At 49.9% G+C, this 16,509-nt stretch overlaps 5 protein-coding genes across 5 annotated transcripts; 1 reads left to right on the forward strand and 4 right to left on the reverse strand.

The window, feature by feature from the left end:
• Positions 1 to 325: 325 nt before the first annotated feature.
• CweA (uncharacterized protein) lies at positions 326 to 2,402 on the reverse strand (the record flags this gene model as incomplete). Its single annotated transcript, XM_057153666.1, has 2 exons — positions 326 to 2,275; positions 2,331 to 2,402. The coding sequence occupies 2 exons, from the start codon at positions 2,400 to 2,402 to the stop codon at positions 326 to 328; spliced, it is 2,022 nt and encodes a 673-aa protein (XP_057008004.1).
• Positions 2,403 to 4,230: 1,828 nt separating this feature from the next.
• Positions 4,231 to 4,752, reverse strand: N7473_007727 (uncharacterized protein; the record flags this gene model as incomplete). The annotated part of the gene is made up of 1 exon (XM_057153667.1): positions 4,231 to 4,752. One exon carries the CDS (start codon positions 4,750 to 4,752, stop codon positions 4,231 to 4,233), a length of 522 nt encoding a protein of 173 aa, XP_057008005.1.
• A 3,433-nt stretch (positions 4,753 to 8,185) lies between these two features.
• Positions 8,186 to 9,019, forward strand: N7473_007728 (glutathione S-transferase family protein; the record flags this gene model as incomplete). The annotated part of the gene is made up of 4 exons (XM_057153668.1): positions 8,186 to 8,316; positions 8,379 to 8,505; positions 8,575 to 8,595; positions 8,672 to 9,019. The coding sequence occupies 4 exons, from the start codon at positions 8,186 to 8,188 to the stop codon at positions 9,017 to 9,019; spliced, it is 627 nt and encodes a 208-aa protein (XP_057008006.1).
• A 3,132-nt stretch (positions 9,020 to 12,151) lies between these two features.
• N7473_007729 (lytic polysaccharide monooxygenase auxiliary activity family 9 protein) lies at positions 12,152 to 13,058 on the reverse strand (the record flags this gene model as incomplete). Its single annotated transcript, XM_057153669.1, has 4 exons — positions 12,152 to 12,196; positions 12,261 to 12,499; positions 12,593 to 12,761; positions 12,819 to 13,058. 4 exons carry the CDS (start codon positions 13,056 to 13,058, stop codon positions 12,152 to 12,154), a joined length of 693 nt encoding a protein of 230 aa, XP_057008007.1.
• A 1,007-nt stretch (positions 13,059 to 14,065) lies between these two features.
• Positions 14,066 to 15,695, reverse strand: N7473_007730 (uncharacterized protein; the record flags this gene model as incomplete). Its single annotated transcript, XM_057153670.1, has 5 exons — positions 14,066 to 14,244; positions 14,406 to 14,585; positions 14,671 to 14,844; positions 14,892 to 15,517; positions 15,580 to 15,695. 5 exons carry the CDS (start codon positions 15,693 to 15,695, stop codon positions 14,066 to 14,068), a joined length of 1,275 nt encoding a protein of 424 aa, XP_057008008.1.
• Between the last annotated feature and the right edge of the window lie 814 nt (positions 15,696 to 16,509).

Below are 16,509 nucleotides of genomic sequence, written 5' to 3' on the forward strand. Positions count from 1 at the left end.
CAAGGCGTGTTGTAGATAACAATGACATGCATCTTCCTGCAGCACGATCGAGCGTTCTCTTCCAGAAGGCTTACATACATCTTACGGTTCGAGATATCCGTGCCTAGAGGCGAGAGAAAAGCAAGATCATATTTCAAGTAAATACTCGTGACACCTCATTCAAGACAGGCATTCAACATTAGACGACGCAATCAGCGCAGAGGTCACACAAAGCTATACGAAAAGACACATGACAGAGAAAAAGAATAAGAAAGCAGAGAAAATACAAAAGCAACGCAGTGCATCTCTCGATCCCTGACAGGCAAATCCGCAACTAGAGACATTATTACAGCACGAAAGCAAGGACACCCACGACGGCGGCAGCGACGGAGACAATTCCACCCGACAAACGGGCAGCGCTGCCTTGGAACATCACGGCAGACGGCTTGGATGAGGCAGACGGACGGTGCAGGGCGTCAGCACCGCTGGGCAGACCGTGGCTGCTGGCGGGGGTGGCCATGGACATCATCACACTGCTGGACGAGGGAGTGGCCATGGCGACTTGCACGGGGATCATGGAGTAGGCAGCGCTGGAGCTGGCGGGGCGCTGGGGCGCGTAGCTGTAGCTCGGGGAAGAGGCGAGGGATGAAACAGGCGCGGAGTAGTCGACCTTGGGGTCGGCGTAGGACTCATGGGGGGTGGAGGACATGGGCACAGCGACGGGGGTCTGGACGACCTGGGACTCGGCCGGGGTCGCGTAGACGGTCAAGGTAGGGTGGACCTCCTTGTACTGAGTCTTGGTCACGGTGTGGACAACCTCGTGTGTCTGGGCGGAACACTGAGGGACCTCCTGTTCGTCCTCGCGGGGGGTGGAGGGAGGGGCAGGCTGCTCCTCGGCGGCCTCAGGGATGGGAGCCGATGGAGGAGCGGGAGCTGATGGGGGAGCAGGTGCCTCCTCGGGGGTCTCGGCCTCGGGAACTGCAACGGGGCCGGGGTGCTCAATGGGAGCCTCCTCGTGGTAGGGCATCCACGGCATGTGAGGGATGGCAGGAGGGTGGACGTGAGTGCTGTCAATCTTGACAGCGTGATTGTCCTCGGAGTGCTCATTCACATTGCTGTCGACGCCAACAGAGGTAGGGTTACCGAAGCTGACGCCACCGTCCTCACCAGAAGGACCACCCATGGCAGTACCACCGCCAGCAACGCGGTCAGGAGAGTAGGCACGGCGGAATGGAGCACCACCCTGGGGGATGAAAGGTCCAGGACCACCGCCAACGGGGAAAGAAGGGTGGGGGTAGACATCCTCGTGCTGGAGATCAATGGAATGGTCGTCCTCGTAGTGCTCGTGAACACCGGTGGTGACATCGACGGTGATAGGAGCAGAGAAAGACTGACCACCGTCGTTGCCAGAGGGACCACCCATGGCCGTGCCGCCCTGCTCGGGCTCCCAGCGACGCTTGAAGGGAGCGCCGAAGGGAGGGAAGGGAGGAGGGTAGATGTCCTTGTTCTTGACATCAATGGAGTGATCATCCTTGCTGTACTCGTTCACATTGTTGTGAACCGAGGCCGTGATCGGGCTGCCGAAGCTAATGCCATCGTCATTGCCGGAGGGACCACCTTCGGCAGTGCCGCCAGAGACGAAGGGGCCGTTGAATCCCTGGGGACCGTCATACCCATCGGGGCCATCATCGTCGCCGCCACTGGGACCTCCCATGGCAGTACCACCGTACTCAGGACCCCAGCGCTTCTCCCATGCGGATGCCGGAACGTGGTAGTGCTCTCCGTTGGGGTTGGCAGTCTCCCGGAAACCAGCAGGTGGGCCTCCAAATCCGGCAGGAGGGCCGTGAGGAGAGTGAGGAGGTCCTGGGGGAATGAAGACGGGAGGAGGGTGGACATCGGTGTCCTTCACCTTGACGGAGTGGTCGTCCTTGGCGTACTCGTCAACGGTAGTCTGAACATTGGCGGTAATTGGCATGTCGAAGCTCTGGCCCTCATCATTGCCGGAGGGACCACCGATAACAGTGCCGCCGTAGTGAGGGTACAGGCTGCGCCTGGGGAAGGGACCCTCACCAGGTCCGAAGACAGGGCGAAGAGGAGGCGGGTAAACATCAGTGTCCTTGATCTTGACGGAGTGGTCGTCCTTGCTGTACTCATCCACATCGGTGTGGGTGTGCACATTGGCGCCAGTGAAAGGACCATTGAAGGTAGCATCAGCATCATTGCCAGACGGTCCGCCCATGGCAGTGCCACCGACGTGTGGGTAGTGACTGTGAGTCTGCATACCCTGACCGTTTTGCTATAGAAGCTGTCAGTACTCTTGGTCTTCTTCAACTCGGTAGACTTGAACTCACAGTGCCGTGCTCCATGGCCTGCGCGGCCGCAGCCAGCAGGGCAATGGGAATTCCACCAACAAAGCCCTTCATGGTGAATGTATAAGATAGGGATAGAAGTTTACTGGAGAAGAAACCGGAGCAGCTGTTTGGTAGTTAAAAGAGTGACTGTATATAATATGCCGCAGGGATCACGTAAAAGAGTGGCAGAGTTAGTTCAAAAAAAGACTCCCAAGCACGTCGCAACAGCCAAGAACGTGCGGTCGAAGGAGGTCGTTAGAGCTTTAGTACTTGGTTAGCATTCATGATCACCGGCGTTCTCGTACGATGGAATGTGAGTCTCCAGCAATAGACGGGACATCCAGGACCGAGCCAAGGCAAGCAAACCCATCAGAATGCCGCTGGGAATGGGAAATCACATCCACATCGCCGAAGAAACCCCTGGAGCCATCAACAAAATGCCGGATCATTTCCTGCGTGGGTTGTTGTTACTACATTCCGCGGCCCGTGGAGAGGGATTGATCACCAGGTGATTGGTATTCACGAGGGCGAACAAACCGGCCTGCCAGGGAAGGGGGGGAGGTTCTCTTGTTAAGATTGATCTGATCGTCCTTGAATTGCACGGCACTTGCTAGGCACTACCAGGACCATGACGGGGTGGTCATTCGATTTGATCTGAGCGCTGACCCAAAGGGGCTGGAAATATGGGTAGATGACCCAAGGGTGATCAGATTTTACGATGAAACATCATCGAGTGCCATCGCCACGGTGCCTCGTCTGGAATTCCAATGATGTCAATCAACAAGCCATTAATGTTGATGAACGTTGGACAACATTCGAGTTCTTATACACAGTAGTTGTGGCAGCAAAGCACACATGGATGGACCACAAAAAGTCTAACCACCACGGCCCGTGGTAAGGACCCTTGACGGAGAACCACCACGGGACGCCTGCATATCCAACAGCTCTGGGCAAGACCAGAAGCAATTACTGCTCCAAGTCTATGCTGACTGGCCATTTCTACTCAAGACTACGTGGATGATTTCAGTCTCCTGCAGATTGTTTTCTACTGCTGAGATTATTTTTAAATCACCCATGTTGTTGTAATTTGGAGATGTGTCCCGTCTTCGACATTCCCCTCCCATCGCCCTCACTGAAGAAGACCCAACGGGAGGCGAACTTCCTATCGGGGAAGTTACTCTACAGAGCCGATCAGCCCCGTAGGGCCGAAGGCAACCCATCGCCGTGAAAGGATGTCATGGAGACAGAGCGAGGGTCGTGGCGGGCTCTGATGCTTTTTTGATGAGGAAAGAAAAGAAGAAGGCTGAGAATTTTCTCGCTGCTTTTGTAGGTGTGGGTGGAGTCCCGTGATCGGGCCGTTGTTGTTCCTGCCCGGTGGAGATCTCCTTTTAGCTAAGGTTCTTACCGAGTTTGTTTAGCGACGAGACCCAAGGTCCAGCCAGTTCGACAAAAGTCTATAGACACAAGCGACGGAGTAAAGATGTCCGCTGCGATCAGTCTTTGAAATATTAATGATCACATAATGATAAGGATGGTTTAAGTCGTAACAACTTGTGCCAGCAAATATGAAATGTACATGCGGCTGTCTCCGTCCTCCGAGTTCTCCCAACGAGATTCATGAGGACGAGACGAGTCGCATCTGCCGTTCAGGCCATCAAGCCACAAAGAGTCCTTTCGCCAAAACGCCATGCAACCGTGGCTTTCGCCAATGAACCAAAATAAACCAAAAAGAGGGGGAAATAATCGCGCCCGAGCCAAGGTGGAAATTGAGCGCCCACCCAAGATGTCTCACCAGGCGTGAGAATGGGAAACTTCCGCTGAAAAGCTGAGCAGCATTCTGACACGGGTTGTCAGCAATGATCACCATCATACCTCTCCTTCGACTTCCAAAAACTCACTATCATCCGCCAGAGGCTGTCTGCTTTGCACTATCTCTCCAAGTTGCTCCACCGACCGCCGCCGTAATTCCCAGAGCGATGGCAATCATCGTGCCCACCGTGACCACCGCCACAACCGCTTTCAACGCCATACGTTGTCGTGAGGTCAAAGATTGCATACATGATCGGGGCTGATTCTCGCCTTCCCACAGCTTCGACCGTCGCGGGCTGTCAGTTCGCGTCGTTGTAACGTATGGTCCGGCATTTTCGATATCTCTCAATGTGCTGCGGTCGTGACTAGCAGTCTTAGTCTCGAAGGTGAGTTGTTCGTAGGAGATTGTGGGTGATCCATGGCGATAGAATGGGGAGCAAGGCTTCGCTCCAACGTGCGGGTCAAAGTCCTGCCCGCGCTGGTGAATGGAGGGCGTTGACTGAAGAGAAGCTGATGGTGAGTGAATCAGCGGCGTGGATGTGTGTTTCTCATCGTTGCTCTTGATGGACGCGGCCACTTGCGCCCCAATCACCCCGAGTCCGTGCAAGCTCATCGCGCACAATTTGGAAGAAGTCAGAAAGTGAGAGCGCGGGTTGGATGGTCACCGGGCTGAGGAGATCAGAGAGAGAGAGAGAGAGAGACCTCCTGAATTCTTCAGTGGAGGCTGTCAAGATCGCTTGAGACTGGGGCGCTTGGATGTGGGCTCACTAGTTGACTAGTTGTGGGTGCTGGGTAATTTCCTGGATGGGAATGGCCACGGTTGGGACTCCGCCGTACATAAACAAGGTTGTGTCCACCTGGAATGCGTTCCACATCCAGGAGCAGGAGGCCCGAGACAGTTTCATCGCTTAATGACGAAAACGGACGGGTGAAATGGGGACAGTGCCGTAGTGGCAAACTAGCAGGAGCGCTAGTTGGTCATATTAAATCGATCCAACCTGATCATGGAGGGAGAAAGAACGTGACTCTCGCTTGCCCAATAATTGCCAATCGAGGCCATTCTTTTTCCACTTTGTCGGCAATCATCTCCTCATCTCGCGAGTTTAAGTCTTGGCTTATCAGATACGCAACTTAATGAGTTACAGTGCCTTATTTACCGGCAGGATTCTACTACAACAGAGCGATTCTTGCCAACATGCACTGCCCTGTTTGCTGTTGTTTTCACCCCTAGATTCATACACCCAGTTCCACCTTCAAACAACATTCCTATCTCTCACGAGGGGAAGGGATTTCCTGCCCCTTTAGAAAAAGAAAGCCATATAATTGGCAGATTGACGCCTCGGGCGCATACCGGTGGATCAATTCGGTTGAGTCGTTGACGGCTGCATTCGTGGCCAAATGGTGAAATGGCCTCCCCATGCGGGGAATCCCCCTTTTCCCAGGTACGCCCGATAGTTAGTTTAACTAGCCTAAGTTAGCCCCAAACCTTTTCTTAATCAAGGTAAAACTTGAATTTTAATTGTGGGTCAAGTCCCACCACTTCTTCGTTCATTTGTTAGGATTGGGTGAGTGGTCAAGTGCCTTATCGATGATTTGCCACAGTCAAATCCAAGATCTGTCCCGACATTTGGGTTTCTTGTTCGCTAGACATTGTCTGTGAGTACGGTGTATGGATACACAGTACGGAGTAGTGTCACCTACAATCTGCCATATTGACTGATCTGTCCGCTGCTTTCAAAAGCAAACATGAGGATCGACTGGGTACCCGAGAAAGTTTATCCGGACTTGGCACTGAGAAAAAAGAACACAAGTCAACCTCAGGCCGCACACATTATTATTCAGGAGACATAACCAAATGTCAACGTTTTGTATTGGCCCCTGAGATAGTCAATATCTTCCAATATTGGTGTTGGTTTGAAAATTTAGGTTGCAGTTTCTCCGAGAAAGTATCCATGGATAAACTACCACTGCACGATGCTGGCAACGGACCTGCCCACCACTGGAAGGATCTATCCCAGGCAATCAGTAGCTATGTTGAATCTAGTTAATGTCACGTATTTCACCAATAGAGTCTGTCTAACTCATGGCCTTCGATACACTTCTAAATATATACAATGTTATCCACCCGTGTTAGAAGTTGGTGTGGAATTGGTCATATATTGTGGCGCTCGCTCGCAGGATATATATCCCGCTTCACATAGGTCGCAGACAGCGACAAAGCCCGAAGCGCACGTTTCACTCCCTACACATAGAATAAATCAGAATCTAGAATCATCGACGAGCGACGGGGGGAAGATGCAAATATAGACCTAATTTGTAATTCCGTAATTCGAGTTAAGTCAGTGTTGTTAAAACTTGAAGTACGTCAGCCTGCAGGCATGCGGATGCTATTTATCGACTCGAAGCACTTGCGGAGCTCTAGGCCTACTACAAATCATAGCCAATTCGGACGCCAATAAGCTTGTTCCCTGGACAAAAAATGACACACCAGATGGGATACGACACCATTGAACTTGGAGTTTGCGAAAGAAATTGAGATTGGGCCCCAATACGGCAAAAGTTATCATTCAAACCATGGAAGTCGTAGACCGAGACTTGAAAATTGTTTAAATAGCAATTGGTAAATCAAACAAATCTGCTCGATCGTGAGTATTCCACATGTGAGCTCCCACAACGAGGAAATTATATCGAGCCCTCAGCCCAGCTAAGAACTCTCAGTAGCCAACATCTCTAAGATCTGGATGGAATTTGTTGATTCTAAGTGGACAAATGTGATACACTCAAGGGCAATTGTACTATAGATATTCAATTTGACAGGTTTCCATTACATACGACCATAGGGTGTGGAGAACAGGGCTTCCCGTCCGCTCAGCCGTACTTAAGCCACACGCCGGCCAGTTAGTAGTATGGTGGGTGACCACATGCGAATCCTGGCTGTTGTATGTTTTTTTTTCATCCTTTCCAACTAGTTGCGCTTAACGCCTACTTGTTTGCCCATCAGGCTCCTTTACCCGAAGGCCCTGAACACCCCTGAAGTTGAACCCGCTTCGCCCTTTACATAGGGTGATTCTCTTGCGAAATTTCCAGCCTTGGCGTTCTTGGCAACTGCTAGATGGATGCCAAAGAGACATTCTCGCGAAGATACACCCTTGCCGAGTATATAACTTTCAGCATAGATAAGCTGCAATATGAAATGGGAGATAACTTCAATAACATAATTCTGGAGAGGAATTTTATCATTTATATCACTTACTAGTGTATGATTGCCACATATCGGCCCAGAATTACACGCGTTGTTATCAAATTGTATTACATCTTTTCTTCACCCCAAGCTGCTATTGCTCCTCAAGATATCGGCTGAATCACAAGAGGCGTATACGTTTGACTAATGGCGTTATATCTGGGGATATAGTGCCGTGGATCGCCTGCGAACTCTCAGTTGTCAGCCCATTGCCCATTTCTGGGCTTTGTCCGCGAGTTCTTCAACCTAGGTCAATTTGATCATGTTAGCGGCCGAAGGATTCATATAACGACAATCTAAAATGGTTAGCTAATAATAAAACGCCTTACTAATATAGACCAAACTCCATAAAAGCTACTTATATTCATTATGGAGGTTAAGGGCTAGGTCCTATCCATACTGATATCCTGTTGTACCCCACAACCGGGCTCGTCCAAAACGGGAAATAATAATCGCCATCCAGGAAGGAAGTTAACTCCCCTAACTAGTTAGCATAGACAGCAAGCGGTACCCTCGGACCATATATCGTTTGTGAGAAAAAACCTCAAACTCCCCAGTGAAGCCTCAGACTCAGCCTCGGCCTCGGGAACTGACATCAGTGGTGATTGACTAGAGTCATGAAGATGACAAATTGATCCCCGAAATCCGAAACTACGAGAGGAGCAAAGATCAAAGATCAAGTGGCGGGGCATATGATACCTGCTTGCACGCCCTGGGGATGCTTCCTCATACCATCCAGGCCAGCTAGCTCATATCTACTTTTCGATTGCATACTTCGTCATCTGCAATCCGCACTTCCTTCATCATGTCTTCTGATATCATCCTCTACACTTGGTCCACTGCAAACGGCATCAAGCCCTCTATCACCCTGGAGGAGCTTGGTCTACCCTACAAGTTTGAGCCAATCGATATTGGAGTCAATATCCAGAATGAGGAGTACGATTATCCTTAGCATTTGCACCCCAGAGGCCGTCTTGCTAACGACGATCAAAGTACAGGTGGTTCTTGAAGATTAGCCCGAATGTTCGTATCCCGGCACTCGTCGACGGCTCACAGCGTGTTTTTGAGAGCGGCTCTATCATGCTTTATCTCGCTGACATCTCGCCGACAAATACGACACCGATCGCAAGATTAGCTATGCTCCTGGCACTTCCGAGTATATTGAGCAGGTATCCTGGCTGATGTTCCAGATAGGTGGCATTGGTCCTATGCAGGGTATGTTGAAAATGAAATAGACTTTTGGGATTATCTGATTATCGTCGTATAGGCCAAGCAAACCACTTCCGACTAGTCGCCAATATCCGCTCCTGACTACAGTATTAAGCGGTTCCTTGATGAGACTAAGCGCCTTTACTCGGTCCTGGAATTCCGTCTAAAGGAAAGCCTATACCTTGCAGGTTCAAAGTACACAATTGCCGATATCGCCAGCTATACTTGGGTCCGCCATGGTCCTGCACTACTGGAGATCGATCTGTCTGAGTTCCCGGCTCTCGAAAAGTGGGTCGATGAGATCGGGAAGAGGCCTGCGGTGCAGCAGGGCGCAGATGTACCTCATGTTGACCGTACAAACGAGCAAAAGGAGTTGTTCCAAAGCGCTCGCGCTAAGATTGATGGAATGACCAACTCCGATAAGCATTAAGGATGTATATCTAGAAGCCACGGGAAGGCTTGTATGCATGGACATATACATCTAATATTTTTTGCGGCCCGGCTTCGTATTCAGTACCACAAATGAAGAAAATCAGTACGTTATAACATTTGATGATTTTGTAGTGATCCAAGAGAAACGGGAGAGCGTAGTTTCTAGCGGAGTCAAAAGCGAGAAGCACCGCTCTGTGAAGAAGTTTTCCATCTGTGGATGAAGTCATTTCGTCTATAGGCAGTACTCTGCCTCGTGGATCTTTGTTAAAGTGAGGTCTCGAACGTGTTCATCAGAGCCATTTTTGTTTCCATTATTGATTGACTAGCTATAGAATGCGCCATCTGCCAGAGCTTTCTTATCCTAAATGAACAGTGATCACCCTTCGAAGTATAGAGAGAGTGGTCGAAGAAATGCACAGACAGATCAAAGATTTTCAGTCGGGTTTTTCTCTTTGCCTATACATAGAACTGAGCGTCTGGCTCCCTCGACAAGAAAGTCTTTTGTATCCCTCCTTTTTGTCTAATTGGACCCTGCCAGTAACTGGGCGGTGGAATAAAGGAAATATGACGCACTGGAGCCGTTTTGACCACTTCCTGGGAATTGATCGTTAAGGGTTCAGATTTTGGGTTTCGTTGTACAAATGGTGGTTTACTAAAATATGATTCCCCCGGTGTGCTGTATTATGATCAAACTTTCTGGTAATGAATACTATCTCGTTCGACTTGTGGACTTAGAATCAAAATCTGTGTATATGTGCAATGATGTGGGTTTCTGGTTGACATGTGAAGACATTGGCGCAATTCAGGATCATATATCGAGCTGCGCGCAGCATCGGGCTGTCTAGTCACCAGTTGCTATCTTGAATGTTACATCAAACCCGTATCCTCTCATGAGAGGATTAACGGTATTCCATGAGGGTCTGTCCCAGAAAAAAGAAAAATAAACGCAACGCAACGTAACACAATGCAACGCTAACCGAATGTATGGTATCGGAGGTCCCGTGTCCGCGCCGGCACCGAGAATCAGAGAGCATTCATGAAGCAACAAAGGCAAAGCAAAATGGTATCGATAGGTCTGACGTTGAATGCATGTCGCAGATACGAGACACGATTGATAAGGGCCCCCGCGGCCTATGGAAAGTGACGAAGTGGGCTAGGAACCGTGATCAGGAGTCAGCGAGCAGCAATATCCCGACACTGAAGGGTGATAGAGGGCCAGCGGAGACCAACCAGGAAAAGGTTGATCTGCTTCGTTAAGTCTTCTTCCCCTCACCACCAGCTGCAGGTCTCTCTGATATCGATTCAACCTTATATCCGAATCAACTCACCTTCCCGGCGATCTCACAACCGGATTTTTATTAATGCAATCAAGCGTGCACCGCCTGATAAAGCGCCTGGTGAAGATGGTATCCCTAACCGCGAGTGGAATATACTAGCAGATAACAACCACGACTTCGTGGCGATTATGACGGCTATCTTCGACGCGTGTATACGAACGGGCCACAACCCTCGTCACTTCCAGGCGTCTATCACGGTGACGCTTCGCAAAGGCGGCCCGTGCAATTTTCGGCAGCCGAAATCGTACCAGCCAGTTGCCCTATTGAACACCCTCGGCAAGATCCTAGAGTCTATCATCGCCACACGCATCGCGTAGGCGGTAGAAGAACATAGACTACTGCCAAAGACCTATCTTGGTGCGGAAAGGGGCCTCAGTGGACTATACGATCCAGTCAATCCTTGAACGTGTGCACCGTGCTTAGGGGCGAGGCAAGAAGGTGTCGATACTACTACTTGACGTAGCGGGCGCCTATGATAACGTCTCACATAAACGGCTGCTACACAATATCAAACAGTTCCGGCTAGGCCAGTTCGTGCCATAGATCACATCCTTTCTAGGCGACAGGAACACTCGCATCAAGCTTCCGGGACATCTCTCAGACATCTTCCCCACGCCTACCGGTATCCCACAAGGATCGCCTATATCGCTAATCCTGTTCTTATTATTCAACGCGCCGTTGATCTCGGCCTATAGCGTATATGCACAGGGCAGAACGAGCGTTGCGTGCGGCATTGGGTAGGTCGATGATGTAGCGATCATTGCGGAGTCAGAAACATATTATAACAACATCAAACTACTAGATAAGGTGCTTAGAAGAGCAGAGCAATAGGCAAAACGGCATGCAGCAAGGTTCGCAGCCGATAAGTTCGAACTTATCCACTTCACCAATCTGACAGAGAGCGAAACAACACAATCTACCGATCTAAGTAAGGATGAAATAACCTAAGACAAGATAGCTACTACCAGATCCGACATCTTCGATTACTCGACACAACACCCTAAGGGTAACGACCAAATGCCCGTTCGATATAACGACAATGTCACTATACAGCCATTAGGAATAGCAAAATATCTAGGTGTCTGGCTCGATAAACACCTCGATTTCAATACCCACCGTCAGAAGCTGCTCGCCAAGGCTAACGGCAGCCTAGAAGCTCTCCGAGCGATAACAGGATCGGTGTAAGGTGCCTCACTAGCGGCAATGCGAAAGGTCTACTAAGCGGTGGTGGTGCCACAAATGCTGTACGGCGCATTGACAACCTTTATGTACATGCAGCACCACAGCCTCCTCAGTAACCGTAATTACCACTGGCGCTGGGATACAGCCTTACGCTATTACATCGGACTGAATTGCGAAAAGCTGGCTAGGGAAGCGCTCGGACAGAGCCTGAAAATCGTCGCCAGCTTCTCCTATGTCGAAGGAATTAATCTTGGCCGCACCGTTGACTAAACAGCACTCTGTGATGCAAAGCCCAATTCTACGATTCGCACCTTTGACTTAGAGCAAAAGTCTTTATTTATGGAATGTCAAAAAAGCGGCTGGGGTGGAGGAATCCACGGACCCCGTCTCTTCTGTTCAATTGTTTGACCTCTTCAAGCTAATTGGTTAAGGAGTGTATATGTGTAAGAAAAGCTCTCACACGGCGAGCACTCACAACCACCTTCGAAAACATAAAAAGAGAAAGAAAGCCATATCCGTCTCCTATTCTCCATTTAGTGTGTCTCCATCCGGATATCACATCCGATAATGGCCACTAATCGCGGCATGTTAAGAGCGCAAGGTAAGACACCCTACTCAAACCACACTGGAGGACCCGGGATGATATATGATGTCGGCTAGAAGGAAACAATTAGTCTTCCAAGCTCAGTGACAAGTTCACAATATATCGAACGAACATACAGGAGGGTAATAGTTGTTGAAGTGAATTCCAGGGTCCTCATTGTTATAGAGTCCAGGAATCGCAACCAGCGGCCCTGGATTGCCATTGCCACCTCCAGTCACCTGTACCTGGGCACAGTTGACGAAGAACTGAGCGCTGTTAGGGTTGGCTGCATTGTGGACGCCGATGTGCTCGATTCGGAGGAGATACGAGCCATCGGGCAGAGAAGGAGGGAGCTGGAAGGTGTAGCTCATGAGGCCTGGGATGGAAGATGACGGGTGTTAGTCAATCTTCAGAAAGTTGACTAGGCAGAGCAATGAAGAGTAAAAATGAAATCATAAACATATCTCACCAAGCTCGGGCCAGTTGATTGACCCAGAAGAGAAGTCTGCGCCCCATTCGTGGATCTTGAACCAAACATCTCCGGCAGCATCGAAACTTGATGGGTCCCCGGGTGCCTTGGCCATATACACCAGTAGTGGTCCGATGTGGCTGATGGAGTTGCTTAGAGTGAAGCCGACCTATGGGCGAATTAGCAGAAGCGTGTGAGTGTTAAACTGTGGTTGTATATATGATACCGTGGATCCTGCTTGAACGACAGCGGTCTCGGTCTGTGGACCAGACGCAAGGCCGCCTTCGTTGCATCGCAGATCAATGGAGTTGAGGTCCAATATCGGGTTGATGTTATTAGTGTTGAAGCGCACATATTTGAAATCAGGGGTAGGTGTGCCATCCACGATCAACGCAGGGAACTTGTAGTGGGCCACTGCGGACTGGGAGAACAGCGCGGCGGTGGTGAGAAAACTGCTGAACTTCATGTTGAGATGCATGTTTGTTTGCCGCCTTGAGATAAAAGAAGAGAGAACTTTGTGCATGGACAAGACACAAACAGGCTAGAGGACCATTGCCTTTATATAGGCCGACCTTCCAATGAAGATTGCCTAACGCCTTTGTGGCCGGCAAGTGAAGCTCAACATCTTCATCGGAGTATAGACGGAAGCAATGAAAATAGATCCCCGCCTCTGTGGGCAAGGAAATTAAAGAGTTTTCATTATATGCGAAGTAAACCCGAGCCTTGTTCTCAGTTCTATGCCTTCTATCACTATCCTTCCCGATTCGCCCTAGGCCACCAGTAGAATACGAAGTCACCGAATTGCGTCTCAAGCTGCTCACACTTACTCACCAAAAGGATAGCGGAGGCATTGCTAAAGCTAGCCAAGTCTCTATGCAGCCGCCACCAGGGCGTTGCAAGATTCCCCGCCGCAGCACCCCGAAGTAAGTCCGTATCCCCAGATTTGGGCTCTCCACACTCCTGCAAGCTCCGCATTCTCCATGGAGTTTAATGAGTCGTCATTGGAAAGCCCGTAACCTGTCCGGCTCTTCTAAAAGAGTTACATTTCGAACGCGTAAGATTCATCACGCAAGGATTGTTTTTAATACCGTCGGATTTTCGGAAACCTTTACAAAACTCCGTCATGTATGCAGTGGGTGTCCCCGCGATGAATATTCCGCCTTACGAGCCTTTCGACTGTAGTGTGATGGCGTAGAATGCTCAACTAGCTTCTACCGAGATCGTGTTACAGACTCCAACTTCCGTATATATCATTATGGGTTCCGTATGCTTGCTGAAGGATTCGGTTCCCGTAAGCATTCTTTTGAGCCATTTTAGAGTACTAAATACCCACTCATCAATGGATAGGAAGATTGAGGACATGCTCAACACTTTGCACATGGTTAGAATATTGGTCAACGCAGAGTGATTGTCGTAAAATTGGATACTTAATAAAAGGGACCACTGTATACAATAATGTATGGAAATAGTAAACTAAGCGATCGATCGCTGCCCCTGAGTCTCCGCATTCTCCATTGTGACTTTCTCCCCTCCCACAGTCCAGTCCTTGATTTTCAGACCCATAGTAAGATTTTCACAGCCAGGATAAGTTGTATCCTCTGTCGTGGCGATAATCGAGTCACCAATTGGCACACTGCCGCCAATCAATACACCTAAAAAACGCACACCCGTGAGCATGAAGTCCGCATAATTCTGCAACGGAGTCAGCCGGAATAAACCAGGGCATGGGCCCTCGCAGACGACGTTGGTGATTTGCATGCTAATATTCAAGAAGGGTCGAGGCTGCGTTCCCCGTTGTAAATGGGAGAAGTACCTATGATAGCTGAGGGGATGTAGGTTTCGCTCTTGCGGTAGCGCGTATGGATGATGTACAGGGTGTCAATGGCTCTCCAGATGATAACGTCGGTGGCTTTTACACCGGAGTAGCATGTTTTGATTCCGTCGTCATTGAAGTGGTACAAAAGCTTCCATGGAAATGTCATGCCGATCAGAGCTGCCGTCCTTTAAGTCTATCGTGTTGAACGGAGGTGAGCTAATGGTTGGACCAGCGCTGTGTCAAACCTGGCCGGCCTAGATACCGCGGTGCCACGACATGTGCAGACTGGTGAGATTGCTCTTTTCCGCAGTGTACGCCTGCTCGACGTTGGCTTGATAAACGTAGATTTCGCCAGTCAGAATGCCGTGCCCTGTGGCGTAGAAATCCATATTTGCTGTGGTATACTCAACGGCACCCTTGAAGAACGCGCCAGGAGCTAAATGCACCCAGTATGTGGAGGATCCAATTTGATATGCGAAAGACCCAAGGGTTTCGAGTCGATCCAGTAGACACCTGGGAGGAAATAGACAATAGGGGCACCGCCAGTGTCGGCAACGGAAAAGGCACCTGGAGTCATGACTTTGGTGTCGGGACCGTCGAGGGATGGAATGAAATCATCAGGAAGAAAGGCGCTGGCAAAGATGACCAGTGCATTGCGAGGCTCAGTCCCTACGATCTCACTAGAGCCATCAGTTGGGTAGCCATCACCGTTAGAGCGGTAGTTGAACAGGGCGTTAGCGAACTCCACAGAAAAACGATGACCACTCGAGTCTGCAAGAACCCGGATGACAAGAGTACCGGCAACATGCTGAGTGTCGAAACTGAGCGCTGTTGGACGAATGATGATATTCTCGTCGACGGCCAGGCCATCACGGCGGAGAATCCTCACGTCGACCTCCTGGCTGTGCTCGAATTGACTCCATGCCATGTTGATACCCTCGCCGAGTTCGACAGAGATGCCATCATCATCAGGGAAGGTACCATCGCTGTCGCCAGGCTTCATGATCTTTCCATTCCTATTCCGTGGAATAGCTTCGTATACGAAGGAGTCGAAGTAATCGTCAGAGCAGGCAATGGCAACCTGCACGAGATACTGACAGACTGCCTCACTGCGTCCGGTGCCATGGCAGAATCTAAATTGACCTCGCCAGTTTCATGCCACCAGGTGTACAAGTCCGTACCGCAGTGGGTGCTGGCGGTCCAGTTGGATTGACGAGGCAGCACAAGGCCATTATCAAGGCCGATGGCCGATGCCCCCATGAAGATGAAGGACTTGAGCTTGATCATCGCGACACAATATCAAAAGCGGATGATAATCCAGTCCAGCGGGTAAGAGAAACTGTGATGAATGATGTGAGCCCGGGTATGGTCCTCCACGACCTTTTAATACCTGTCTCCTCCCCCTTATGTCATATCAAGCCCAGATGGAAGACTCAACACAACATTCACAGAATGCCCGCTGCCATGGTTAATATGATACCCCGCGTCCACCACCCAGTGCCCTTACGGGGCTGTGGCTGAAATGAGAGAGTGGCGGCACCGAAGTAGCGCTGTCATCCTGTCCGACAGGTCGCTTGGCACCGTTCCTCCAGAATCTAGAAAGCCACCCGTGCAGCGAACGAAGACTGTGGAGTCCCCGCATCAGATAGGACTGTCCTAGTTGGTCCATCTCGTGCTCTCGTATCAAGAATACTTTGTGTTATTAAGACATGAGGGAACCAAAGAAATCCTAGCTACTTTTGCCATCCTTTGCTTGGCGTCCAGGGGCCTCCACAAGAGCAAGCTGGGATTGATTGTTCTAAGTGGAGAATCGGACTCTTGGGACGCATTTCTTTCCACGTCTTGAAGTGCCATGCTATGTTAATGACAAGCCTTGATGAGACATCCGTCCGTAATCCCAAGGCTGAGGCAGGCTATTGGAACGTCGTACTTGAGCACTAATTACGAAACCTCTTGGAAATCATCTGCAAGTCGTTTGAGTTCAAATAAAACCATTAGTCTCCTATTGACAACTTCGATTTGGTAGAAACATAGTTGGAATTAAGAGTATTCATGATTATTTATGAGTCGTCAAATCGTGTCATACGATAACTAATTCATG

This window comes from Penicillium subrubescens (assembly GCF_028828155.1).
Source record: "Penicillium subrubescens strain IBT 31985 chromosome Unknown utg000005l_segment0_segment0, whole genome shotgun sequence".
Classification (NCBI taxonomy): Eukaryota; Fungi; Ascomycota; class Eurotiomycetes; order Eurotiales; family Aspergillaceae; genus Penicillium; species Penicillium subrubescens.